This window comes from Neofelis nebulosa, chromosome 2, assembly GCF_028018385.1.
Source record: "Neofelis nebulosa isolate mNeoNeb1 chromosome 2, mNeoNeb1.pri, whole genome shotgun sequence".
NCBI lineage: Eukaryota > Metazoa > Chordata > Mammalia > Carnivora > Felidae > Neofelis > Neofelis nebulosa.
Window position 1 is genome coordinate 28,756,436 of NC_080783.1, and position 26,328 is coordinate 28,782,763.

The 26,328-nt window shown below is 43.2% G+C and overlaps 3 protein-coding genes and 1 long non-coding RNA gene across 13 annotated transcripts in view; 1 reads left to right on the plus strand and 3 right to left on the minus strand.

The window, feature by feature from the left end:
* LOC131490269 (splicing factor, proline- and glutamine-rich-like) overlaps positions 1-1,995 on the minus strand; it is a 29,511-nt gene extending 27,516 nt beyond the window's left edge. The window contains exons 1-2 of the mRNA XM_058692497.1: positions 1,945-1,995; positions 981-1,697 (exon numbers count right to left, since the gene is read on the minus strand). Coding sequence (XP_058548480.1) covers positions 981-1,697; positions 1,945-1,995 — 768 coding nt within the window. The remainder of the gene's footprint in view (positions 1-980; positions 1,698-1,944) is intronic.
* METTL21A (methyltransferase 21A, HSPA lysine) lies at positions 550-14,773 on the plus strand. Of its 5 annotated transcripts, none has more exons than XM_058707411.1 (4): positions 550-921; positions 2,238-2,417; positions 4,092-4,203; positions 13,062-13,840. In XM_058707411.1, the coding sequence occupies exons 2-4, from the start codon at positions 2,271-2,273 to the stop codon at positions 13,457-13,459; spliced, it is 657 nt and encodes a 218-aa protein (XP_058563394.1). In that variant the 5' UTR covers positions 550-921; positions 2,238-2,270; the 3' UTR covers positions 13,460-13,840. The 5 variants fall into 5 exon arrangements, with proteins under 5 accessions (XP_058563394.1, XP_058563385.1, XP_058563407.1 ...); XM_058707402.1 differs by lacking the exon at positions 550-921 and adding an exon at positions 1,219-1,345; XM_058707424.1 differs by lacking the exons at positions 550-921; positions 13,062-13,840 and adding exons at positions 1,365-1,503; positions 14,178-14,773.
* LOC131499435 (uncharacterized) lies at positions 10,153-13,068 on the minus strand. The gene is made up of 2 exons (XR_009255874.1): positions 12,737-13,068; positions 10,153-12,017 (listed from the first exon to the last, which is right to left on the minus strand). It is a non-coding gene; the product is annotated as an uncharacterized LOC131499435 (long non-coding RNA).
* Positions 14,774-19,783: 5,010 nt separating the features above from the next.
* The window catches only part of CREB1 (cAMP responsive element binding protein 1), a 61,484-nt gene continuing 54,939 nt past the window's right edge, over positions 19,784-26,328 (minus strand). For 5 of the 6 annotated variants that reach the window (XM_058707364.1, XM_058707354.1, XM_058707343.1 and 2 more), the window contains one exon: positions 19,784-26,050. In XM_058707364.1, the coding sequence (XP_058563347.1) occupies positions 25,906-26,050 (145 nt within the window). In that variant the 3' untranslated portion in view covers positions 19,784-25,905. The remainder of the gene's footprint in view (positions 26,051-26,328) is intronic. The other variant, XR_009255851.1, reaches the window with a different exon arrangement.

Consider the following 26,328-nt stretch of genomic DNA (forward strand, 5'->3'; position numbering starts at 1 on the left):
TTCTGCTGGAAGGTTAAAGAAATGCCTACAGAGGCCGGCACGCCCCCTGCAGGAGGGGAGGGGCGAGGTGAGGCGAGGGGATGGTTTAGGGTTGGCCTGAGGCTCTTGGAGCGGGTCTCAAGCGGTATTACCAGGAAGCTCTTAAAAGTACCAGTGCTCGGGTCTCCTCACACTGAGACTTTCCCTTGGCAGAGTCCAGGCGGGGGGAAGTGAAAAGCGCTCTCCTACATTCTAACGTGCAGCCGGGGCTGAGAATCGCCGTGACCGAGCGGCGGTGGGTGGGGGACGGGGCTGGAGGTCAGAGTACTGGAAGGAAAGGAAACCTTTCCCGAGAAGAGGACACCCCGCGCGGTCGCACGCTTGGGTGCTCACTCCAGCCGCGCTTTCCAGGGGCCAGCAGCCTAGGTCAGTGGCTTTCACGTCAAACACAGGTGTCGTATCGGCAGGTGCACCAACGTGGGCACTGGAAGGAGGGAGACTAGAGCCTTGGGACTGCAGCAACGCCCGGGACCGGGTGTGGGGCCAATCGCGCGCCCCCCGGCTTCCCTGCGTCCCCGGAGCCCGTTTTACTATGGAGGCCCAGGCGCCGGGTGCGGACTCTGAGTTCGCGCTCTAGTTGACAAGGGCTTTGTCACTTTTCCTACTCTGTTGCCACCAAGCGGTGATGACGCCAATTCGGTCCTCACTTTGGTGACGCGAGGACAAATGGGTGACCACGTATGCTTCGGAGCAAACTTTCTCCTACACCTGCTAACTGGCCACCTTTAACAGGAAAAACAGGAGAGCACACAAACTAGAAAAAAACCAAAACCAAACCACGCAAATACACACACGCACATATACACACACAGTGCGCGCGCCTGCGCAGGGGTGAGAACGAGCTCACAGGAAGGTGGAACCAGCGCAAGACCTTAGCGCCAGGTTGGTGGTCTCCCTGTCACCGGCCGCCAGAGCACCCCGCGCCTTCTCCGCGCACCTACCCGCGGCTCCACACCTTGCTGCCTTCGCCCACGCTGCCCTCGGCGGCCGGGAAACCGATTTGGTGGTCTGAATACTTTGGGGACCCACCGGAGGGAGGCCTGATGCCCTCTCCCCCAGCGTCCTCCTCCACGGCGCGGCCAGCACACCTGCGACGCCGCGCACCCCAGCGCTCGGGAAACACCAATCTGGGGGAGGTGGGACCGGAAACGCGTGTATTCTGGCGCGCGCCGCCCACCCCCGCCGCCTGCCGCGCTGCAGGCGCCCGGCGGTCTCTCGGGTCCGGGCCCTTTAAGGCGGGTGGTTGCGGCAGCCGCGCTCGGGGCGGGGCAAACAATGCGCGCCACGCGGGGCCGGGTCCGCAGCGGTAAGTAGGGGCGAGGCCCGCCTCGGGCTGGGCTGTGTCGTTGCACTCCCGGTGTAGAGCCCGTCCCACGTGGCTGGGGGTCCCGAAGGGCCCAGTGGACCGGCTGCCCGACCCCCACTTCCACCGGTTCCCGGAGCCCTGGGGCCCGCCGGAAGCGAGTGCGTACCTGTCGGCCCTTAGGAGGGGGCCGGGGGGGCGGGTTCGGGGGACTCGGGGCAGGCCTCCGAGCCGCGGACGCCCGAGTCCACCCCGGACCCGGGCTCTCGCTCTCCCCGCCGGCGACTCGGAATCCGCCAGTGTGTTTCACTTCCAGTCTCGGCGAGCTGGAGCTGCGTCGACCGTGTATATCCAGCTGGTGTCAAAAAGCCGGATAATCAAACCGTTAACACCCAGTCCAAGTGCTGGTTCGGGTCCTCGGCGGTGACTAGTGAACGCACTGAATTTAGAGGGGGTGGAGGGAACACCTAAGCAAAACAGCAGGAACTACCCTGCCGGCCGCAGCGGGCGGTAGCTGCAGTCTGCGTGGGCCTGGCCAGTTTAGAAAGAGCCGCGTTCTCCGCGGCCCTGGGCTGTCAGCGCCGCTCCGCTCCGCTTCTAACGCGGCTGGGTTCGGAATTCAGCCAGTGGTGACAGCAGAGTGCGTAGGGCATCCTGCAGGAGCTGCACGGTCTTGGGTTCTTGTGCCCAAAGACACCTTTTAGCATGGATTCAGGACTAAATTTTTCTCCCCAGAAGGGGAAGAGCCATGCAAAAGGAATTAGACAAAGGTTCCCCCCACCTGTGTTTCTTCTTTTGAACATGTAAAACGACCTTAAAAAAAACATTTGGAGCGATTTAAAAGAGAATGAGTATTTCTGGCCCTAGCGTCACGCGAGATTCTTTTGCCCAACAGCTTTGAGGGAGCAGAGAGCTGGATGCAGGTGACATGGCCCTGGTGCCCTACGAGGAGACAGCGGTAATGGGCTTGCAGAAATTCCACAAACCTCTTGCCACCTTCTCCTTTGCGAACCACACGATCCGGATCCGGCAGGACTGGAGACAGCTGGGAGTCGCCGCGGTGGTTTGGGACGCGGTAAGTAAGACCCTGGGGCCTCTGACCACAATTGATTTTAAGACTGGCTTTCTTCTTCCTTTTTTTTCTTTTTTTTTTTTTTTAAATAACAGATTTATTGAGATATAATTTATATACCATACATTTCACCTGTTTATACAATTCTGTGATTTTTTAAAAAAGTAAATTCACTGAGAGGTGTAACCATCACCATGCTCTGTTTTAAAAACATTTTCATCCCCCAGCCCCTCCAAAAATACTTATACCCATTGGAATCTCTTACTTCCCTTTTCCCTCCCCCAACCCCAAAAGATTGCATTTTGAGGGTGAATAAAGGAAAGCTGAGGGAAAGTAAATTACTTGCCAGTAATATACCCAACAGGAAAGAGGGAGGGAGAGCTGGAAGGAAGGCAGGAATCCCCTAACTGCTTTGGACTCTCATTAAGTTAATTTTTCACTTAAGTTTCATTTTGAAAATATTGCAAAAAGAATACTGTAAAAAGTGGGAGAGCCCAAAGTGAAGATCACATGTTTTCCTGAAGTTTTCCGTAGTTGTAATGGTCACAAAATTATACTATTAGTTGCTTTGTTTTACTGCTTCCTCTCACAGCACTGTTCTGTCAGCTTTTGTGACAGTGACTTGCCCTCAAGCAGCTCGCAGTGGGAACTCATTTAATGTTGGATAAATGATAGATGTAATTTTGTGGTCTTAACATTGCGTTAGGGATGCTAGAGAAACATTCAGGTGTAAACATCTCAATGTATTGTAGCCTCTTCTAGGAATCTAGTCCAAGGTGATTACATGGAAAGTATTCCCAGAACGATTAATAGGGCACATAATAGTGAGGAATTGGTGAGCCTTTTGAATGCTCACCAAGAAGAGGAATTGTTACTTATGCTACTAGTATGTGGCTGTGAAAGACAAATTCTATTTAAAAATCATGTTAACAACATACAATGCTTTTAAAAAAAAATGTTTATTTTAGAGAGAGAGAGGGAGACAGGATCTGTGCTGACAGCACAGAGCCGAATGCGGGGCTTGAACCCGTGAACAGAACCATGAGATCATGACCTGAGCCAAAGTTGGGTGCTTAACCGACTGAGCCACCCAGGCGCTCCTACAATGCTTTTATAGAATTGTATGCAAATGCTAACTCATGCATCAGGTGTCCAAAACTTCCTTTCCCATGCCTGATAATATGTGGTGAGGGCCCCCAGTGATGCAGGACAACACGAGAGAAGCACCCAGCTCCAGGAGCCCCAGGCGGGAGCCACTCTGCCTCTTCCTTTGGGTGACATCGTGGCCTAGCTGCCTTGAACTTGGGTTAGGAACTGGACATTCCTTTAAGCAAAATCAGAGACTGTTCATGTAAGCTCCACCGGGGTCGTTTTGTAAACTTTAAGTGACACAGTAAGAAATGAAACTTCCCAGATTGAGCAGCACCCTATGTTGTGTGGGCAGCGTCATCGACCCCTGCTGTCCCCAGGAGGGACCTCGGTGGGGCCTAGGCTGCGTCCGCTCTAGCTCTAGGGTCATCTCCCAGCAGCAGCCGAGTTTCTGTGTGTGTTGTTAAACTGGGACTGCAACCTTGCAGTGGGAGAGAGGGTGTGATGTCTTCCTGCCAGTGTAAAGCCCGCCTGAAACACTTGCGGTCCTCGGCACTCGTTGACACGCAACGCTGTGTTTTGACTCAGGCCGTCGTTCTCTCAGCGTATCTGGAGATGGGAGCTGTGGAGCTGAGGGGCCGCCGCGCGGTGGAGCTGGGGGCCGGCACCGGGCTGGTGGGCATAGTGGCTGCCCTGCTGGGTGAGTGCCGTATGCTGGCTCCCTCCTTTGAGAGTGGAGCTCTTTGACAGATGTGTTTGCTGCTTCCGTGACACAGACCCAGACCGGTTTTTCCCTTACTGGATGTTCTGTCCCCTGTACTTATGAGTCACCTGCTGGTGTCTTTAACTCCAGTAAGCCTCGTTTCTTCTCTCTCTCTCTTGCTCTTTCTCTCATCCTGTTATTTATACTTCCCATGAAAGACTGCTTTGCCCCCTTCGGTTTTTTGTTTGTTTGTTTTTGTTTTGTTTAAGCAAACACACGTTTATTTGGGCATTTAGAATTGCAATTCAGGAGACAGTTGGGTTGTCTGAATTAGGTCCCTGCCCCTTTCAGTTTTATGCCAACAGTATGATCAGAAGGCAGTTTTCAGTTCAAAGAAAATTGTCGTATTCATGTACATAGTTTTTTACACTTTAGGGGCCTTCTTGTACTCTGTTGGATTTAACCCTGCAAGGCAGGTAGAACAGATAGTCTCATTCATTGCTGAGGAAACTTTGCTGGTTCATCTCTTCTGAGAAGGGCCGGCCCTGCTGTAGTTTGTACTGACATCTTATATTTAAAAATTCTCTTCGCGGTATACGGTTCTGAATTGGTATCGAGGTTTGTCATTTTTTTTTTTTTTTTTTTGGTTTGGTACACAGATATTAATTTAGGCCTACAGTATTTTTAAGCTTTGTTTTTATTTTGTTATTTATTGTTGACTCCTTTCTTCAGCTTCTGGCTCATGCCGTTCAAGCCACCCAGTGGGTAGGCTAGCCTCTAAGATACAATATATAACATTCATCACTTCAATATCGTCACCCAGTGCTCTTGTCAAAATGCAGCTTCTGCTTCTGTAGGTTGGGGTCAGGCCTGAGAACCTGCATATCTAACAAGCTCCCAGGGGATGATGATGCAGACGCTGTTGGTACTCAGACCACACTTTGGTGGTGAGGAGCTAGAATTCCACTCCATTGTGGACAGGTGCTCGAGGACCCACTTAAGCCCCTCCTTTATTGTGTTCTCTTTCCGGTACCTTATTTCTTTTTTTAGTATTCTTTTCTGTGTTTAGATCTAGCCTTCCAAAATGTGGTGGGGAACATGGGCAGCCTGGTAGTTAACGGTGTGTAAATGGATCTAGGTCTCCATCCAACACCACGGCACCTTCAGGTACTGATGAGGCCCTCGCTCGTACACTGCCTTTTGTTCTCCTCAGGTTAGCCTTACGACATTCCCGTGGGTGTTAGGTTTCATTTTTTTATTTTGTTTTACTTTATTTTATTTTATTATTTATTTTATTATGTTATGTTATTTTTACAGAAAGAGAGCAAGTGTGCGTATGAGCATGGGAGGGGCAGAGAGAGAGAGAGAGAGAGAGAGAGAGAGAATTTCAAGCAGGTCCCATGCCCATCGAGGAGCCCAACTCGGTTTCATCTCACAACCGCGAGATCATGACCTGAGCTGAAATCCAGAGTCCGATGCTTAAACTGACTGATCCACCCAGGCGCCCCACATTTAAAAATTTTTCATTTTGCCGGTGAAACTGGGGTTCTGGGAGGTTAAGTCACTTTGTGGAGTCCTGGTCAGTGGAGACCTGAGGACTCAAACCAGGTGCATCAGACACTTACTGTCTTTCCTTGACACTAAGTTTGCTGATGTGGGAGGAGTTAACTGGAAGGGAAATGAGGTTTCTTCTGTTTCCTCTGGACAAGCGGGTCTTCATGCAGAGCTGCGTCGGCTGGTGCAGAGACTTGCTAGTTGGCAAAGTGCATAGGTTTAGAGTTATACTTGGTTTTGACACCTTTTCTAACTCTTACTAGCTGTGTGACCTTGGGCAAGTTACTTAATCTCTCCACTTCAGTTTCCCTATAAAATGGGGATAATAATCAGTTCCTGCCACATTGAGGATCCAATGAGATCATGCACAGAAATCAGCTCCTTGACTAGCGCAAAGTAAATGTTCAATAAATGTTAATTGCTCCTCTGAGTATATCTGTTTGTGATCTAGAAATGCGGATCTGTGAGGTTGGGTGAAACAGGATGATGAGGTTCTTTAAAGACTAGCACAGAGTGGGGGACTAGGTAGTTGTCGCCCCACAAGACAATCGGCTTTGGGAGTGGGCTGGGACACTCGTGTTCTCTCGTGACTGGGGGGAGGTGTGCTTCCTGGCCTAGCTTCACTGCCCCCTCTTTCAATCCTTTCCTGCCTCGGAGCAGAATTCATTGCTGCCTTATTTCTTCTCCCCACAGCCCTTGGTATACTTGCCACATTGTCCCAGCCTTTCTTACAAGCCCGTGTTTCTTGTGTCTGTCTCTCCTGGCAGGCTGAAGCTCCTGAGGCTTGGGACTGTGTCTCATCCTGTGTGTCCTTGGCCCCAGCCAGACCCCACTTGCCATGCTGTAGATACTCAAATAGTTCTGGAATAAGAGTTGGGCAAACTAGAAAATCATGAAAAGTAATGTTTCTCTTACAAAAGTGATGTAATTCTTTTCAAAAATAGCCCTAGAAGAAGAATAAAGGGGGAAAAAGCCTACAACATTCTAGTTATTCACGACTCTGCAACATAAGTACTGTTAGCATATTGGTTTATTTCCTTCCATTCTTTTGCTTCCACTTGTATTTTTTTTTAATTTTTTTTTTTTTAATGTTTATTTACTTTTGAGAGAGACAGAGACAGAATGCCAGTGGGTTAGGGGCAGAGAGAGAGGGGGACACAGATCTGAAGCAGGATCCAGGCTCTAAGCTGTCAGCACAGAGCCCGACACGGGGCTCGAACTCACGAGCTGTGAGATCCTGACCTGAGCTGAAGTCGGACGCTCCACCCACTGAGCCCCCCAGGCGCCCCACCACTTGTATATTTAATCACAGTTGTAATCGTAGTTATAGAGGTGTGTGTATGTGTGTGTATGCACATATGTATGTACGTACACATATGTGTGTCTCATTTCATGTTCTGTCGTGTGCATCTCTCTGCACTCCTGTGTGATTTGCACACCCATTATTGTTGTGACTGCAAAGTGTAAGGCATTGCTTTTGAGGGTGAGACCTGGGGGTAAGAAAAAGTTACTCTTTAGAATGGAGGCAGCGAGAACTAGAATAGGTGGTGATTTTGAACGTGTCAGAGGTTGATTGTTCTCCTTTTTAAAAAAGTATTTTCATTTTTCGTAACCCAAATCATTTATTCCCAAATTCAGGGAACACCCACCATATGCCAGGCTTGGGTTTAGGTGCTGAGGCTTCCGGTCTTCTCAGGAAGCTTCCATTCTAATTCTGATGGGGAGGAAGGAAAAGACAGATTCTATTAAAAAGCCAGGGAAAAATACCTGGTAAGTTCTATGCAGAACTTGAATAATGGGTGATGAGATTTTCCTATTAAAAGAAAAAAACAGCTTTTAATTACTGGGCAGTTCCCACATTCTGTCTATTTAGTCTGTCCTTCTCACCTCGTCCCCCTGCCTGGTGGGGTCTACTTGGAGTTCTCTTCCCCTCGGGAAATGAAGGCTTAACAGAGGTTAGGTAACTTGCACAAGGTCACAACACTCCTGGATTGTGGAGTTAGAATTGGAATGCTGTTCTGACTCACACCCTCGTCCTTAGTTTGAAAATCTCTTTATACTGTGTGGAAAGTATTCTTAGAAAAAAAATCATCCCATTTTAAAGATAGGGTTCTGTAAGTTGGGGTGGGGTCAGGGAATGTGGGTTTTTTTTTTTTTTAATTAAAAAAATTTTTTTTTCTTTTTGGTGTTTATTTTTGAGAGAGCACAAGCAAGGGAGGGACAGAGAGAGGGAGACAGAATGTGAAGCAGGCACCAGGCTCCGAGCTGTCAGCACAGAGCTCGATGTGGGACTCGAACCCACAAACCATGAGATCGTGACCTGAGCTGAAGTCGGACCCTTAAACACTTAACTGACTGAGCCACTCAGGCCCCTGGGAATCTGGATTTTAAAGGCTTCTGAGGTGATTTGATGCCCAACCAAGTCTGGGGAAGAGTCTTAAAATATAATGCTCAGGAAGAAGTTGTCTTTTAGTTTTCTGTACTTGTAGTGTAAATCTCCACTGAGCTTTCCACTTCTTTGTATGTTTCACCGAAGGCTAGGCATCTCTACCTGCCTGTTTCTCAGTGCCTTAAACAGTATGTGTGTTTAAACTTGAACTCTTCTTCCCTTTGCAAACTCGACCTTTTGTTCTCTTGAGTTAGTGTGGCCATCCAAGTACGCACTCAGTCCCACCCGCACCCCATAACCCCCCGACCCCCCGCCAACCCTGCCAGCCCCACTGACCCATCTTATAAGGATTTCTTGATTCCAGTTCTCCCTTTACATTGCCCCCGCCCGGCTGGAGCTCTCAGCATCTGTCTCCTCCATGAGGCTCTGCAGGTCCCCGCCACCTGACCTCTCTGCCTCTGCTTTGTCTTCTCAGAGCCACTTCCCAGGAGACTGAAGTGGCCCATCCATGATGCAGAAGTGCTGGGTGGCTGGTACTTAAACACCCCTCTGCCTCCCCACGGCCAAACACCCCTGAGGCTCTCACCTCATTCTGACGGACTGTCAGGCTCATTTTGGAGATCCGTGTGCTGTTTTCGGTTCCAGGGACGCACACGCTGCTTCTGGTCCGTCCCTTCTGCCTCGGATGCCCTTTCTTCACCCTTTCCCCTGGTTAGTGCCACGTCTTTCCAGTGTAAGCTCAGATTTCCATTCCTTCCAAATCCTTTCTTTGACCTCTGACCCTCTCGGAGAATTTCTCCCTTGTGAAACTTTCCTGGCACTCCAGGTTACCATATTTTACTCCCCACAGTGTATCACAGTTGTGTTTCTGGGTCTCTCCCTCATGAGGCTGAGCTTCTAGAGGCCAAGCATCTTCTTGCTCGTCTCTGTGTTTCTAGTACATAGCACGTGTTCAAATGTTCCAAGGTGTTGCTCACAGAAGTGCAAATGGGAAGTGATGGTAAGCGTTTACGTGTTCTTTGTCCATTACCAAGTGAGAGGCCACGGGGTGTGTGGTGCCGGGTCCCTGCCCATTAGTCCTCATGAAGTCAGCCTTGCCTTGGAGGGCACCTGTCTGAACACCTTGTGAACCTCCCAGGGGGGGCATTTCCTCCCGTCTTCAGTCGTGGGGGCTCTGCCCTTCCCGCTTCTCCTGTAGGCTAACCTCCAGGCGAAGGGTGGCCCTCTGCTTGTTCCAGGCCTGTGGCTGTGCAGCCGAATGTGGCTGCTGCCGGGTCTCTCTTCACCTCGAGGATCCAGGAATGTTGAGGGGGGAAGGGGAAAGTGGGGGGGGGGGGCAGTGGATGCTACTGTGCTTCCTCTCCTACTCTGCCAGCCTCCTCCCACCCTCTTCCTCCCAGCCAGAGACACGTCCTCTCATTTCACTGAGGAGACTGATGCGGTCAGAAGAGAACTTCTGTATCTCCCTCACTGCCTCCAGCCCTGCTGTGCCCCACAGTCTCTGCCTTTGCTCCTGATGTGCTCGCAGCCAGCCCCCCCCGCCCCCTCCACACACACACACTGTCACTTTTCTTCCCTCTTTCTGCCTGACCCTTCCCATAAGCCTGCAAACTGGCTGGCTCCCATCTGAAAACAGAAAACAACAACAACATTTTTTTGAGAGAGAGAGAGGTGCAAGTGAGTGAGGGGCAGAGAGAGAGAGGGGGAGAGAAGCAGGGCTTGAGCTCACCCGAAGTGGGGCTTAAGCTCACCCAATGTGGGACTTGAACTCAGGAACCATGAGCTGAAGTCAGATGCTTAAGGACTGAGCCACCCAGGTACCCAAAACAAAAAGTTTTGACGATGTCTAACAGAAATGTATTTTCTGTAGCGGGAAATGTGTAAGATGGACCTGGGATATCTTGTCCCACCAGATAGCAAGGAGGCTAACAAGGACGACATGGGGTTGTGTCAAAAGTCTGCTGGCAGTATTTGAACATCAATATTGATAATGGCACTGGATTCAAATATATTAAATATGTTTAATCCGTGAGTTGATGGTACAACAACAGAATAAACCCTATCAGTCATCTCTGGAGGCTGCTTTGGAGTCCAGTTTATAAAAGGGGAGGGAGGAGCAAAATTTATCCTGCTTTTCCTATTCAGTTCCTATACAAAATGAGATACAAACTGTAATCGAAAGAAACTATTCTTTATAGAAATTTCTCAACAAACAAATGCAAAAAGGGATGTAGTGAATTAAAGATCTGGGCATTGGGTATTCATGCCTGTTCACGTCACAGAAATACAGCTTACCAGGTACTACATACCCCTTGATGAAGAACATATCACCACCTCTGAAATAGCCTTGCTCAAAAAAGTCAAATTTGCGGGAGATACAGAGGAAAGAGGAACAGACTAAACTATATAAAATGGCACCGTCAGTGAAATCCAGATTGTGGGAAACTACAGGACAAATGATTTGTTTCTTCCCCAAACTGAAAGGGGAAAGAAAAGATTGTAGGGAAACTGATAGATTAAAAAACACTTAAGACATCCCTGTGCTCCTCTCCGTAAACAAACACCCAAAAGGAAACCACAGGCAGGGCTGCCGTGTTCAGGGATGGACGTCTGGGTGACGAAACGTGAGTGGGTGGTAAGGAAGAGCTTCCCGGCAGAGTCAGGGTTGGCTGCTCTTGGGTGGGCGTATTTGGGAGCTGGCCCCGGGGTGGGTGCGTGGCGTGGTTACAGCAAAGGGGCACACCACCAGCCTCCTTCACCTGGGTCACTGTGGGGGCCTCGTCACAAGGCCCCTTGCTTCCGGCCTGGCCCTACTGCTAGAAAGTCTGTTAAAGTCTAACCTCATTGGCGCTTCCGCTCAGCACTCTCCATTAGCTTCTCCTCTCAGAAAAAGCCAAAGCCTTTCTGAAACCTGATGTGTACGGCCCTCGGTGGTCTGCCTCCTGCCTGTTACTCCTTTGGCCTCATCTTCTGCTTTGTCCCTCCTGCACTCGTTCCTACCATTCTGGCTGCCCTGGCCTGCCCACCGCGGGCCTGTGTACCTGCTCTTCTGCCTGCTGGGGATACTGCCCCTCCTGCGATGCACTTCGCCTAAGTCACTGTCTGGGTGAGGCCTTCCCTTATTGTTCAGTCTGCAATGTCCCACCCACTTCCCTTACCTCTGGACATCTGTCTCTCTTTCCTGCTTTATTTTTGCCCTAGTGAGTGAGTATTTCCAACTAACGTACTGGTCATTCTGACTTCAAAAACACCTCTTATTGCCTGTCTCTTCACTTGAATCTAAGCTCTGAGGTAGGGGTTTTTGTCCCATGGTCGCTAGCAGCCACTTGGATATTTATGCAGTTGATAGAGGAGTGGCCAAGTCGCATCAAGGTCCTACCGAAACTCCTGGAACACCTAGCAGATTAGAAGTAGCCTCAGAACCTCAGAAACCCTCCAAGACAGGCGTCGGAAAGGTCTACGTGCAAAAAGTATTCAAATGAACACCAAGGTGATCTACAAAAGACTAGATCACTCCAGTATTGCCAGCAAATACAGACCGTTGTTACGAAATCCAGACATAAATTTCTAAGTCAAACCAGGAAAAGGCTGTCTGTGAGCTTGACTGTCGGGGGAGACCGGAAGTGACTCTGCGTTCTTCTCCTTGAGGCAGCGCGCTGCTCGGCCAGAATGGTCAACGCAGTAGGTGCGTGCTTGTAAAGTCCAACAACCGGAGCACCTTTGTCAGGGTCACACGGAGCACTGTAAACGTCAGATTGAATTCCACCAGCTGCCGCTGAGGGGGTGCTTGCCGTAGCCGGTGTGGAACCCCGTGGGGGCGTGACCCACGAAGGTCACAAACTACAGAAGGCACGGAAGCGAGAATCTTCTGAAAGAATGGAAATTACGTTAAATTTCAGAAGTTACAAAGTCAGAACTGAACAGGATTATGCATACGGTTCCTGCAGCACAGATGAGGTACTTCAGGGCCGGCCTTAGCTAGTTGCTTCACTGCTGTCAGGGTGACTACAGTTCAGTCTTCTCCCAGCCGTATTGGTTCCCAGCAAACATTTAGTTCATGGTAAACAACTCGTGAGAAACGTTAATGAAATACTGCCTCCTTTGCCGTATGCATGCAGGAACTCAGCATTTAGTAAACATGATCTCACGTTTTAACCTACGGTAATTTAGTACAATCTAGGAATTTCTAGGTTTAACCACTTTTCAAAATATATACATATATATGTGTACATACATACATATATGTATATAACTTACGTGTGTATACATACATGTATGTGTGTATATGTATATATATGTGTATATATATATATATATATATATATATATATAAAACTTAAATACATACAGGTTGGCTGCTTCCTAACAGCATAAGGAGATGTGGACTGGGATTTCTTAATAGCCAATTAATCCCTCCTTGATTCTTGTTAAAGCTTAGACCTGAGAAAGTAGCCTTTCCCTGTTTTTGGTATCTTGTTGTCTTTATAATCATTTGCTCCTAGATTTTTCTTTTGTGGATTCCATTTTACCTTCAGGTCTACTGACTCGAAGATCATGAGCTAATGAATAAAATGTAGTGGTAGATACCTGTGGGAGGTGGGCCAGTTCCACCTGCAGAATCCAGAAGCTTCAGTGTAGGGTCACTGGGGGGCTCTGCACTTCAGAGGCACAACTTAGCAAACAGATGTGTCAGAGGGGCAAATCCAAAGTTCACTTTTACCAGTAAGCGGTGCAGAGGAGCTGCTGGTCATTTTCTGATCGTTTGCAGCCATCCCTGAAGGGCATGAGCTTCTGGATTTCAGGTGGAATATTAGAGACACTCCCCCCCCCCCCCCCCCCGCTTGACTTGACACCCCTACCTGTTAGTTGTATTGATGTGCACATGACTCTCTCTCTCTGTCCCACATTCTAGGTGCTCATGTGACTATCACGGATCGAAAAGTAGCATTAGAATTTCTTAAATCAAATGTTCAAGCCAACTTACCTCCCCATATCCAACCCAAAGCTGTTGTTAAGGAGCTGACTTGGGGACAAAATTTGGGGAGTTATTCACCTGGAGAATTTGACCTGATACTTGGAGCTGATATCATATATTTAGAAGAAACATTCACAGATCTTCTTCAGACTTTGGAACATCTCTGTAGCAACCGCTCCGTGATTCTTTTAGCTTGCCGAATTCGCTATGAACGAGATAACGACTTCTTGGCGATGCTGGAGAGGCAGTTTACTGTGACTAAGGTTCACTCCGATCCTGACAAAGACGTACATATTTACAAAGCACAGAAGAGAAACCAGAGGGAGGACTTCTAGTTGGCTGTAATTTTTAGGAATGTTGTTATTGAGTGTGTCGGTGACGGTCTTAGCCTGGGAATCGAACCACATTTGATGAAATGGCTCCTGAACAAAAAGTCTAACCAATCAAAGGTTCCCAAGGGACAAAGCACATGTGCCGTTTGAAAACAAAGTGGCACTTTGTCCCACTGCTGTGACTTCATAGTCCTATTTTACTTTGAAAAGTCCCAACTAGCGTTAAAGGAATGTATGAGATATCTGTATCCCATACTGCCCCCTCTTGGTAAACAGTTTTCACTGGTGATAGAACGAAGGGCTGGTATAAAAGGGCCTTCAAAGCAGTGAGCTTGTTTCGGTGAGGCTAACCCATGCAAGTTCTATTAAATACATTCTGAGATACCTGTTGAGCCCAGTTTTCTAATTTTCTGAATATAAAGCAAGAGGCTTAATGTATATTCCCTGAGCTGTTGATGCTCTTGAAATCTTTTGTCTGCCCCATTTAGGTTTTAAGTATTCCTTTTGGTTACTTGAGATGAGGATGTGAGTTCCCTGAGGTCTCGTTTCATGCTTTTTGGCTTAATTTCCGATTTAGGCACACAAACAAATGAAGTAAAACTAAAAGTTGAGCTACGTCTTGAAACCACCATGTGCTGTGCCTGGGGTGTCGTCTTCAATAGCTGTAGTTTTCCCCTGGCACTCCCCTTTCTCAGATGTTGTGTTTGTATTTCTTTCCTAGGCTTTCCCCTCCTTCGTATAATGCATAAGATGACGTTGAAAACAGTTGGAAATCTCACCCCTTCATGGGAGGTTAGCTCCCCGAGAAGCTCCTTCCACGTTGTGCTTGTAATTGCTTATTCCATGTCTGGATTCCCCAGAAGATGGGGAGCTTCTGGGGGCCAGGACTGGTGCCTCCTCCAGGGCTGCGTCCCAGCAGCCAGTGTCTCAGGGCCAAATATTCACTGAATGAAAAACTGCATTCCATTTAGAGGGTACTGGCATTTGGGTTAAATGATGCTACATTGTTTTATGATTATCTTTGACAGACTTTATGAATGAAGTCTCTCTCTCTCTCTCTTTCTCTCTCACACACCCCCCCCTTTTTTTTTTAAAAGCAATGTAAAAGCTTAACAGTTTAAACAAATTCAGATGACAAGAATTAAAATCTCAGTATGGTCGAGGGTACTGGAGATAGATCTTTGTAAATCATCGGAAACAAGACCTCCTTCCTCTTAACCTTTTAATGACTACCTTGGATGTGAAAATACCCAATACATTATTTTCTACATATATTTTAGAGGTTTTACTTTTAATAAAGATGAATTATGAATTAAACGTTCTGAGCATTCTGTGACGTACAGGTTCAACACAATTTTGATAAATGCACGTGACATAGAAATATCCATAGTTCAGCAAATCCATAAAACGCCAATACTGTGCTATGAACATGGAAGGTCTTTTAAAACAAGTAAAACACAAGCCCTGCAGTATCAACACTGTAATGAAATGAAAGGCCGGTCCCCCACTCAGGTATGTTCTTCGAAATGAGTATTTTAATTGGGGTTCAGCTCCTTTAATATCCCTGACTTTGCAGAACAGACATTAAAGTGGTTTTGGGTGGGGATGGAAAACTTCAAGATGTCTGGGTGCTCTACCGAGTGAACGAAGCATTAATTGGTGGTGTTGCATGTTCATAAAACATTGAGGGTCAGAAAAGGTTGAAGGTAATTTTTTTTCTTGTCTTAATAGATGTCAATAAAAGGCAAGAAAAATTCAACAGGAATAGTTTGGTGTTTAAGTGAAAAATCAAATGATTTTTTTTGGCTTTGAGTTTAAAATGTTGTCTCAGGCCAAGTTCCCTGGGGAAATACACTCAGAGATGGACATTAGGGTGTAGAAAGTTTAAATGGGAATGATTTCAAGATCGACATCTCTGAGGTAGTAAAAGTAGTAGGATTGGGAAATAGGGGGGAATTAGGCTGGGATGCAGTCAGGAGTCCTCAGAAACCAGAGCTAGGATGGCCCTGTAGCTGGGCCATACTAAGCCAAGAGGGCAGGGTTTTATATCCCTGCATAGATTAGTCATGTGATCTAAGGGGCATATCCTCAGGATGAAGAAAAGACCTGGAGAGAACTCGGCTGAGAGCCATCATCCAACATTGCCAGAAGCTGGGGAAGTGAGTGCTTAATGGGTGTGTGGGGGTGAGGGATGGGGCTGGGGGTAGACGTTATATCTGGATAGTATGCCACAGTGTCCGCTATAAATGTCAGGAAAGCTGTGATGGCTTTCTCTTATGTTAAAGGATTGACCTCAGGAACGTGTATTCTAAGTGTGCCTGTCTTATCCTCAAGGATAGAAACCTAGTCTAAACCAACTATATGCTAAGCATTGATTTTCACACTGCTCAGTTTTAGAACTCTTAGTTCTCCAGTGACTTTTCCCACAATTAAGATCAAATACTGGTGCCAAGATGCTATGTTAAAATATATGTAGGACGTCAGGTTCTTAGAACTACCACTATAAAGTACGCTGTCATTCCCTGTGCAGATTACTTATTTTTTTTAATGTTCATTTATTTTTGAGAGAGACCGAGTGTGAGCAGGGGAGGGGCAGAGAGAGGGAGACACACAATCCGAAGCAGACTCCAGGCTCAGAGCCGTAAGTACAGAGCCTGATGCGGGGCTCAAAGCCACGATCATGACCTGAGCCGAAGTCCCTGACACTCAACTGATTGAGCCACCCAGCTGCCCCAAGATAGCAGTTTTTAAATCAGGAAGAGGGGCACCTGGGTGGCTCAGTTGGTTGAGTGTCTGACTCTTGATTTCAGCTCAGGTCATGACCCTAGGGTTGTGGGATTGAGCCCTATGTTGGGCTCCACTCTGTGGAGCCTACTTGAGATCCTCTCTGCCCCTCTTGCCCACCCTCTCTCTCTCTCTCAAGATAAAAATTTTAAAGTAATTTTAAAAACCACTTTTTAATATACCAGCATGGGGCCTGACATCATAGTTGGTGAAATAGTCCTGTGATTTATTTTTGTGTCAGAGACATGGTCATAATTGTACTGCTACCCCAGAACCTCTACCTAGACATAAGCAGCATTCTTTTTTTTTAATTTAAGTTTTTAATATTTATTTCTGAGAGGGCGAATGGGGGAGTAGGGCGGGAGGGGCAGAGAATCTGAATTGGGCTCACGCTGATAGTAGCTGGCCCGACGCGGGGCTTGAACCCACAAACCATGGGATCATGACCCGAGCCAGAGTCAGAGGCTTAACCCTGAGTCATCCAGATGCCCTGAAAAGTAGCATTTTCAAGGTCTTTAACAAGAACGAGGCAACATGTTGCAGTGAGTAGGGAGAGCCTTGTTCTGGGAAAAAGAGAACCTGACAAGAACTGCATGAAATCAGGGCAGAACTCCGTTCTTTTTTTGTGACTTTGAAAATTGAGGATTTGTTAGCTCTGACGTTTCTTTCCAATCTTCAATCATATTATGCTTTTCTTTCTACAGCCAGGAAGTGTTAAAACTTAACACTAGAAGACGTGGTATGCTGAAAAATTAAGTTTCCTACCTGAGAACTGTTTCTGTGGTAGAGGGGAAATCCCTATAACAGAGGTGTGAAAGGGGGGGCTGTCTGCTACAAAACCTTGTGTTGAGGCTGGCTCTGCCACTTTTAACTCCTAAAAATTACATACACTATAAAGCTTGACATTAAAAAAATACCAACGTGATCTTTTTATTAATTTAGCAAATTATTAATGCTTAGGAAGCAAACTTCAAATATGAAAACCATACTTAATAAACATTCCCACTTCTCAGTATCTATCGTAAAGATAAACTAGCTTCTATTTATACTAACTTGTGTGTATCTGGAAGAGTCAAAAGTAACAACCTACATGTTCACAAAAGAGGGTACTTATTAAACTATGATACATCTACACAATGGGATACCACACATCCGTTAGAAAGACTGAGGCAGATGTACATAAACTGAAATAGAACTGTCAAGACACATTCAGTGAAAAAGTACCATTTATGTAAAAAGGGGAGAGAGGAGAGAATAGACATTACATTTGCATGTATATGCACAGATTGTCTCTAAAAGGATACACAAGAAACTGCTTTTTACTGCTTCCCCATTTGTCCTATTTTCCAAACGTACATACTACTTAAGGAAACGAAGTTAAAAAATGAGGACACTATCGAGAAAGTGAAACGAAAACTTAAGAGAATGGGAGAAAATAATGACAAATCGTACTACCTGGTGAGGCTCTGGTATCCAGAATATGTAAGAAACTCATAAAACTCAACAACAAAAAACACCATTAAAAAAATGAGCAAAGGACGTGAACATTCTGAGCATTCTGGTTATTCTCCAAATAACCACAGACACATGATGATACGCGACATCGTTAAGCGTTAGAGTTGCAAATACGATTGACAACGAGCTAGCTCTTCACACCTGTAAAGAGGGGCATAATTAAAACCAACGTTGGTCAGCACACGGAGAAATTGGGACACTCACATATCAATCATCATTGGCAGGAATGTAAAGTGGTGCAGCAGCTCAGGAGAAATTTGGCAGTTCCTTAGAAAGTAAACATAGAACTACCATATGGCCCAGCAATTCCACTCCTGGGTATGTATTCAGAAGAACTGAAAGCAGGGACTCCAATACCTGCACGTGAATGTTCATAGCGGCATATTCACAAAAGCCAAATAGCGGAAATATCCCAATGTCCATCAGTGGATAAATGAAACTGTGGCATATATGACGGATTATTCAGCCATAAGGAATGAAGTACTGATGAATGATTTTGAGGCACCTCAAAAACATGCTAAGTGAAAGAAGCCAGGCACAAAAGGTCACATAGGATCCTATACCTAAGAAACAATAGGTAACTATAGAAATGGAAAGCAGATTCATGGTTGCCTGGGGATAGAGGGAGGGGAAAATAGTAACTCTTTAATAGATGGAAGGTTTGATTTTGGAGTGACGATTTGGACCTAGATATGCAGTTGGTGGTAGCTAGCACAACGTTGAGAAGGCACTAAGTGCTACCGAATTACTCACTTAAAAATGGTCAATGTTGTTATGTGAATTGTACCTCAATTTAAAAAAAAATAGCAAAAAATAGCATTGCAGTGCCTGGAAATACCTTTCCTCTTCACTTGTTAGGACCTCATCAGAATCCTAAGCCCCAGTTTGGTCAATATGCAAAAGAAAGATGTGGAGAAATGAAAAATGCACAGTGGAAGGTAACACTAAGGCAGTGGTTTTCTGGAATTTTGCCTTAAGCAGCGTAGTGGAATAGTGGCATCATTTACAAGATGGAAAAAGCCAGCTGAGAGATGAACGGATTTAGAGGAGAAATGAGAGGTTCTGTTTTGCAATCTGAGTGGAGATGACAAATAGGAGAGTGTAGCAACCAGAGCTAAAATTGTGTGAACGTCTTAGAATGGTTTCTTCGGCTGTGTCCTAGAGCTTCCTGAGGACAGGTACTTCTTAGTGCTCAACTATTGGTGAAATAAGCAAGTAACCACAAAGGTATGGATAAAGAGAGGCACTCTATCCTTTTATTGGAGGCTCAAGCACCTGGACACGGGTTACAAGGAGGGTGACTGAAGGTCCCGATTTGCTCAGCACAATCCTGGTTTACACCTGTTGTCCCTATTAATGTCACCCTTTCACTCTCAAAAATGTCTGCTTGTACAATCACCTTAAGTAGTCACACTTTGTAGAAGAGAAAGAATAAAATGTGTGCAATTCCTTCAATACAATAGCAGGTGTAACAAGCTTAATACGTCATGGCAATTTTTTAAAAAAGTACCTTAGGATAAATGCAACTGCTTATTTTCAGAAATTAAATCAACAGGAGAGAATCTTTTATTATGCTTTAAGCAAAGAGCAGATTAACCACACCTCCTCCCATTTCCTATGATCACAGAACTTTAGAATTACAAGGGGGCCTGACAAGTTAGCTATTCTCATTGTTCTTCCAATTAAAACATGTATTTTCTGACACTGGAGACGCTGGTCATATGTCTCCATTGGTTTTCTCAATAGGGCGGTAACATCTCCACATCTTCAAATAGGCACTGTTCAATCTTTCTGAACAAAGAAATCTTGTGCTAAAAATGAGGAATACAGTAAAATTAAATAACTGAAGATGTGTTCTGGTTTCTCAAATTAGTTTTCCGTTGCCGTGCAACACAAGCTTGTGATATATTCTAACATAAACTTTGCTCATTTAACAAAAGTAATAAACTGAAGTCCCAGAAAATACAGCTTAACACTACTGGCAGAAACCAAAATTGAGAGATCCCATCCCCAAAAAAGAGACTTACAGAGTTTTTAAAAGCATGTTTATGTGACTGCACATAAATGTGTGTAAAAAGGGCATTAGGACAGTTGATACCACAAAGATTACAGTAAGAAAAAGCACTTTCTGACAATATTTCACAAATTCACAAGGATCACTTTAATATACAAAGCAATTGCTACCATTCTGAACACAAAGCAGCTACTATGTACATAGTGTTAATAAAATGCATTATAACTCAGTACATTTTCTCTCTTTACACAGATAGAGCACAAAAAGATTTAGGTAAAAAAATTAAAACAGGGATGTTTCTAGAATGTAGGGAATTTTATTAGAAATGTATTTCCCTCATTATATTTACTTAATATTCAACTCCAATAGTAACATCAGAGTTAAAAATCGATACCCTGTTTTGTGCTGATAGTTTTGGGGGGAGGTATTCTTTACCCCAATCCTCAAGGAAAAATTAAAACAAAAACAAAAACACCATCTTTCTCTCTAGAAACTTCCCTGATTATTTTGTTTCTAAAAAGTCTCAAGTGATACATCTAGGTTAGAAATAATTCCTTTTTTGGGTGGGGAGGACAAGTGACATGTGGACAAATCAGTTGGGGACGACTCTACATGGAAAACTGCTAACTAGCACTCCTCTTTGCCACCCCTCCATAAATCCATACTCACAGAACAATGGTGACAAATTATTTCCCACTTTTAATATAAATAATTTTTATTACATACACAAATTGGAGTGGCACCTGGATAAAAATATGTCTATAAAGCATTTACCAATTCAATTTTAAAAACGTAAGAAAATAAAACCTCCCAAACACAAAGATAGATCATTTCACTTGGCCAACTAACATAAGATTACTATTTGCAGGGATTTTCTTCCTTCCCTACCAATTTTTCAACTATCTCAGATTGACTCTTACATTTCTGAGATGCTCCTCGGAAGCTTGGAAACGCCCATACTTCTGTAGGCAAGTATCACATAATGCCTGTATAAAGGAGGTAAAATCTGATTTTCCTACCATTTGCCCCTTTTCAAAGACATTTCCCAAAGATTGTTCATTTTCCTTTTACTTGCTGGTGAGAATAATTAAAAATGTATCAGGTTATATACCCAGCTAGGACCTGCACCCACAGTACCAGAATGCAGACAGGTCAATATTTTCTCTCTGTGCTAAAACAACTCTGCCTGTTTATATCATCTTCACAGGCTTTGTTCTATTTTTTTTTTTCTATTTTTATTTTTTTAAAAAATAAATTTCAAGCTAAAACACCTGAAATATAATCCCTCCACTCAAACGTTATCTGGTCCCTCTTAAAGTTTGCCCCCCTGAGGACACATACAAAGGCTTAAGCTACATTCACTAATCAGTACGAACTTATCAGAAGCATATGAGACAGATGGAACTTCAGCACCCTGTTTGATTTATTTGAAATTCTTCCATACTGACTCAGCTTCATGATATGTTCAACCCCTCAGGGATTAGTGCCTCTCCTAGCCATTGATTCGAGAAAGTCAAGGAAACCAGTTCCTAGTACATACAGTGACTGTGCAGTCAACTTAAAAAAAGTCAACGTATCAACATTAAAAGTATTCAAGATGTAGGCAAACCAACAAAAGTTCTAGTTGTGCTTTGTACAACAGAGTGAGCAAATGTATCCCTCAACTCTTCACCTCCAGGCAGCTTACCAAAGCGCGTTGCGCTTTCCCTTCTCACTGGACCTCAGTCCGATTTAGGTGTTTGATGGTAACAAAGCCAATTTAAAGTGAAAAAAACCTCAGTCAAATCATTCCATGTGGTCTCCATGATGATGGTAATTAACTGCCTTGAAAACTATTTTACTGTTCTAGATAAATTGATGGATATCTTGGCACCCTATAGACAACACTAATGTTGGAATGGGAATAGAGTCTCATTTAAAATCGAAAATAAGTATCAATTTACTCCAGTTGCTTTTCCTTCTATCTTTATCCATGATGTAAAAGAATCCCATTGGGTTCAAACTCATCTTTTAATTAACTGGGCTAGTCAAATCTAATTTCCTGTTACTTTTCTTTCACAGCTATTTATAAGGCTAGCCTTTAGGTGCTAAAATATTTTAATGAAATTTTCCATTTAAAAAAGTCACATGATTTGAAGAGAGGAAAAAGACATAAAAAGCCAGTTGACAATCAATTGATGAGGGAACTTTTCTCAAGTTGCTAACACCCAACAGGGTCATTTTTTAAAAGTGCAAGTTACACCAAACATTTACAAAGAATATAATGTAAATATAATCCAAATAAATATACAACTTTTGTATCAGGTCAACGGGAAACAGCATACCAAAAGTTTTCAGAGCCAAAAAGGCAACAAAATGAAGCCTCTTACAAATAACTGAAAAGGTGTGTAATGACTGTTCTAAAAACCCACTTTAATTCAAAAATCATAACTTTATATTCGCCTTATTTAATCCTGCAAAATGAAGCAGACTTTTTGATCTTCGAAATAAAGAGACCAATTTATGCTAATAAATTGACTGTTGCTGATCACAAAATTAAAAACATTTTTAAAATGTAAAGAAGAAATCTAGATTGAAGTCACTTCAAGTAAGTAAAAGCATCCTGGTTTAAACACACTGGTTGTTTCTTCCTAAGCCTTTGTATGATTCCACATGTCACCCCAAGTGGTCAAAATGATAGTAGGGATTAGGCCTGAGAGACAGAGATAAACTTCAGCCAGATGACTTCTGATCGGACAGCCTGCCTGACTGGTATTGTGCTTTCAGATTCTAGCACTGCTGCTGACCTACCATCAAAACACATTTTTCTGAAAAAAATCCCTGCTCAAATGAAAACACCCAAATTCCTCCCCCAGGATGAGTTTTGAAAAATCAGTGGTACCTTTTAGAAGCTATCTGCAAAATGTTCTTACCACTGTTATAGCTGCCAGAGACAAAGCATAAAAACCAAATACTTTGGGGGCGGGGGAGTTTTCAAGTGACTAGTAACATACATAAAAGTATCAAGCCAAAGAAAACGAACAGTAAAAATAAAATACTTGGAAGAAAATTAGAAGACAAAAATCAATCATGAGTGCTGGAGTAATGCAGTCCAAGAAACTACCAAACGGGATGCAACAGAACACGCAAAGATGTAAAATTTCATCTGACCTCAATATACTATAATACTCAGCATTCCTGACTTAGGAGCTCTCAGAGCTTCAGATTATATACTGTATGTATTTATATATATGTACACATATATTATACAAATGCCATTTCCCCCCCCAATAATATCTAAACGAACAGAGCACCTATGACAATATGATGGTTGCCAATATGGTACTTGAGTTTGAAAAGAATGAAATTAAAATTAGATCTGATATCAGTTTTTTAATAAGGTGGACACATTGGATCTAGCCCTTTCTAAACCACTTTTCAGCTAAACACTATCAAAGTTTGAAAACTCGTAAGAGTAATATATCAAAAATAAACCCCTCCCACTTCATTTTTATTAGAGTTAATCTGTCCTATAGATAAAAGTGCCACATGGCCCTATATTTGCAAAGTAAGCGATACCAAACTTGCTATTTTCTAGGCAAATCAGTAGCATATGTACAGATTCCTATGATGACATTTTCATTCCCTTTTGGCCAATATGAAGAGAAAAAAACATTTATTACTGGTAATGTGGCCATATATGTTCTTGGCTACAAGATTTTTTTTTTTAATTATGTCATTTCCTTAATAAAGATTCTCAAAGTTGCATGCTTAAAAACAAACACCTTTTTTCCAATTCTTGTTAAAAAAAAAAAAAAGTCTGCACAAAAGATGCTTAATTTCTATCTGTATAAACTGAAATTTTCAAGTCTCTTTATGGGTCTAAAACAGATTTAACAACAGAATATATTTCTTACCTCACCATTAAGTAACTGACTTCAAACCAGTGCAATCATCCTCAAGGTACAAAGGACCTGGTGTTTGTAAAAACTTACAAATTCAACCAGCTAATATGGATGTGACTGCCTTGATTCATCAGGGACTAAGAGGACCACCAACTTTTCTAACTAAACAGAATGCCTCAACTTTTGGAAACATTTTACTTTGGAGAATACAACTTGCTAAATACTAGGCAATTTTCATTTATAAAGTTTATGACATTCAAAGCATTTTGACTCATTAAGAAAGAATTCTAGTTTGTGAAAAGATTTGTCACTTTGCTTGGTTTCTGCTGAAGTTTTGGAAAATGACACATCTATGCTGGTATACAAATAATTTTTATGCTACAACTTTCCCCATTAGCTCAGCAGGATAAACATCAAACTTTACAGTCGTTTGAAAGCCTTCTTGAGAATCTGGTGAATTGTCCAAATATAAGACTACATCACTCAATTCTTAGAATGATGCTCCTTCATAAACTCTGTTCATCCTTGAAAAGAGACAATGGTTTGTTACAAACAAAAATAAACCATTTTACAAATATTAATTAAAAACCTTACTTTTCAAACGGGACCCAACAATTAACACCCACATCTGTATATTTTGTTAATACATTAACAAACTTTTAAAAATAACCCATGACTAAATATAAAACATTAATTTTCTACACTCTTCTTTTAAAAGGAATAACCTTTTCAAATGAGAAATTATATCTAACATTATGTCAGTCTCCAATTTTTAAAATCCACCTTAGTCCTATTTTTTTAAAGGGTAACTTTTGTAAAGATTTATCAAGCTTAGTGAATGAGTAGTTAATAATTAGAAGTAGTATTGGAAACAATGTATGATACATATAAATACAGACTGGTATAGTCAGGGGTTAAAACAGGTAGCTCCTTTGCAGAACAACAAAGGCTATACAGCATATTGGAAAGCTCAAGCACAACTATCCTTTTTAGGAGAAAACAAAAAAAAAAAAAAAAAAAAAAAAAGTTTTGTAAGAATGACAATCCAAATATTGTAGTACAGCAGTCATTCAAATGCATCTGAAGAAAATAACTCTCCTTGTGTACATCTAATACTGTACTTTTTATAACTATATCCTTACACTTTCATTAAAAAATTCACTAAGGATACTCTGTTAAAGTATGTTAATATGGAAAAGATTTAAAATCAGTATTTTTCTACAACACAACATTTTATAAACAAATATATCACTTTGTTTTATTTAACATCTTGAAGGCTTTCCTGTTGGTGGTATAGTGTAAGTGCAAATGGGAACAGTTTAATTAGAAATATCTTTTTAAGTAAATGAGTGACATAAGTATTTTTGAAGGCGATGACAAAAACATTTATTTAAAAACCTTGTTACGTAACTCAAGGGGCTGGTTTACTAATGAGCATCTTTTTACTAAGAATTTAGTACTAACTAAAACAAGCTTTGTACTTTTATTTACTTCAGTTTAATTTAAAATTCAAATACCATGCTTTTTCATTCAGTTGGTTACTTCTTTTAATGTATTCAAGAATGTTGAACACATACAGAACTGAAATAAGAAGCAACAACTGCCCTACGGAAGAGCTACAGTTAATACAGAAGGTCAAGGACAAGTTGTCAGTATTGAAGAAGAGAATGTACATAGAAAGCACTTCGAATTCATTCTTAATTTCTTCAACACCACACTAAAACTCTTTTTTAGAGGGTATATCTCTTTGCAATTTTACATAATTCACAATGAAAATGTGAAAACACGTCAATTTGGCAATCAACACTTCTTCATTGCACCTTACTTACTTTATGCATGCGGCCCACACATTACTTCAGCTCAAGAGGCTGGGGTAATTCTGTCCCTAAGGCAATCAAGGAGCTCAGCACAAACCTTGAAATCATTTAAAAAAAGATTTTCTTTTCCTCATTTCCCCCGTCAATTTACAAGTAAACAAATTATTACTTCTTGAAGAGGGTGGGGGATGAAAAGCAGAAGTCTCTTCATGATTCCTGGTGCTGAAAATTTCTTGAGGGGAGACGTGGAGGCAGGTGTTGGAACATTCACAGTTTAATGCAAAAGCACAAATGAATGAAATTCTGTAGTTGCTTTCAGGCAGTTTTGCGCATAGAAAAAAAGAAATGTTTAGAAAATAAAATGTTTATTTTGTCTTTCTGCTTGAGGCCAAGCCAGTCCTTTTCCACCATGACAGGTGAAATTTAAATCCCAAATTAATCTGATTTGTGGCAGTAAAGGTCCTTAAGTGCTTTTAGCTCCTCAATGAGAGTCTTATTTTGGTTTTCAAGCACTGCCACTCTGTTTTCTAAACATTTCACATATTCTTTCTTCTTTCTACGACACTCTCGTGCTGCTTCCCTAGGAGCAAAGGAGGACAGGAAAAATTATGCAACATTTATTTCTGTATCACTTATTTTGGCTTAGAATGCTTTTAGATATTTAGCTCAAAGCAACAAATATTTTAATATACATTAGGCATTTGAAAAAACTACACAGAAGGACTTGGAAATTGCCTCATGTAACATTTTAATATACCATAGATGTTTGATTTAAAAAAAAGGACCCCGAATGTGAAAACCCCACAAACAACCCAAAGGGCTGAATGATCACTTAAAATTATATCACTGGTTATTGAC

Bases quoted from the DNA above. Each gene is read 5' to 3' on its own strand.
- METTL21A (XM_058707411.1), top strand. From the start codon at position 2,271: ATGGCCCTGGTGCCCTACGAGGAGACAGCGGTAATGGGCTTGCAGAAA. The intron at 2,418-4,091 runs GTAAGTAAGACC...GTTTTGACTCAG, and splicing joins CCGCGGTGGTTTGGGACGCG to GCCGTCGTTCTCTCAGCGTA. The intron at 4,204-13,061 runs GTGAGTGCCGTA...CCCACATTCTAG, and splicing joins CATAGTGGCTGCCCTGCTGG to GTGCTCATGTGACTATCACG.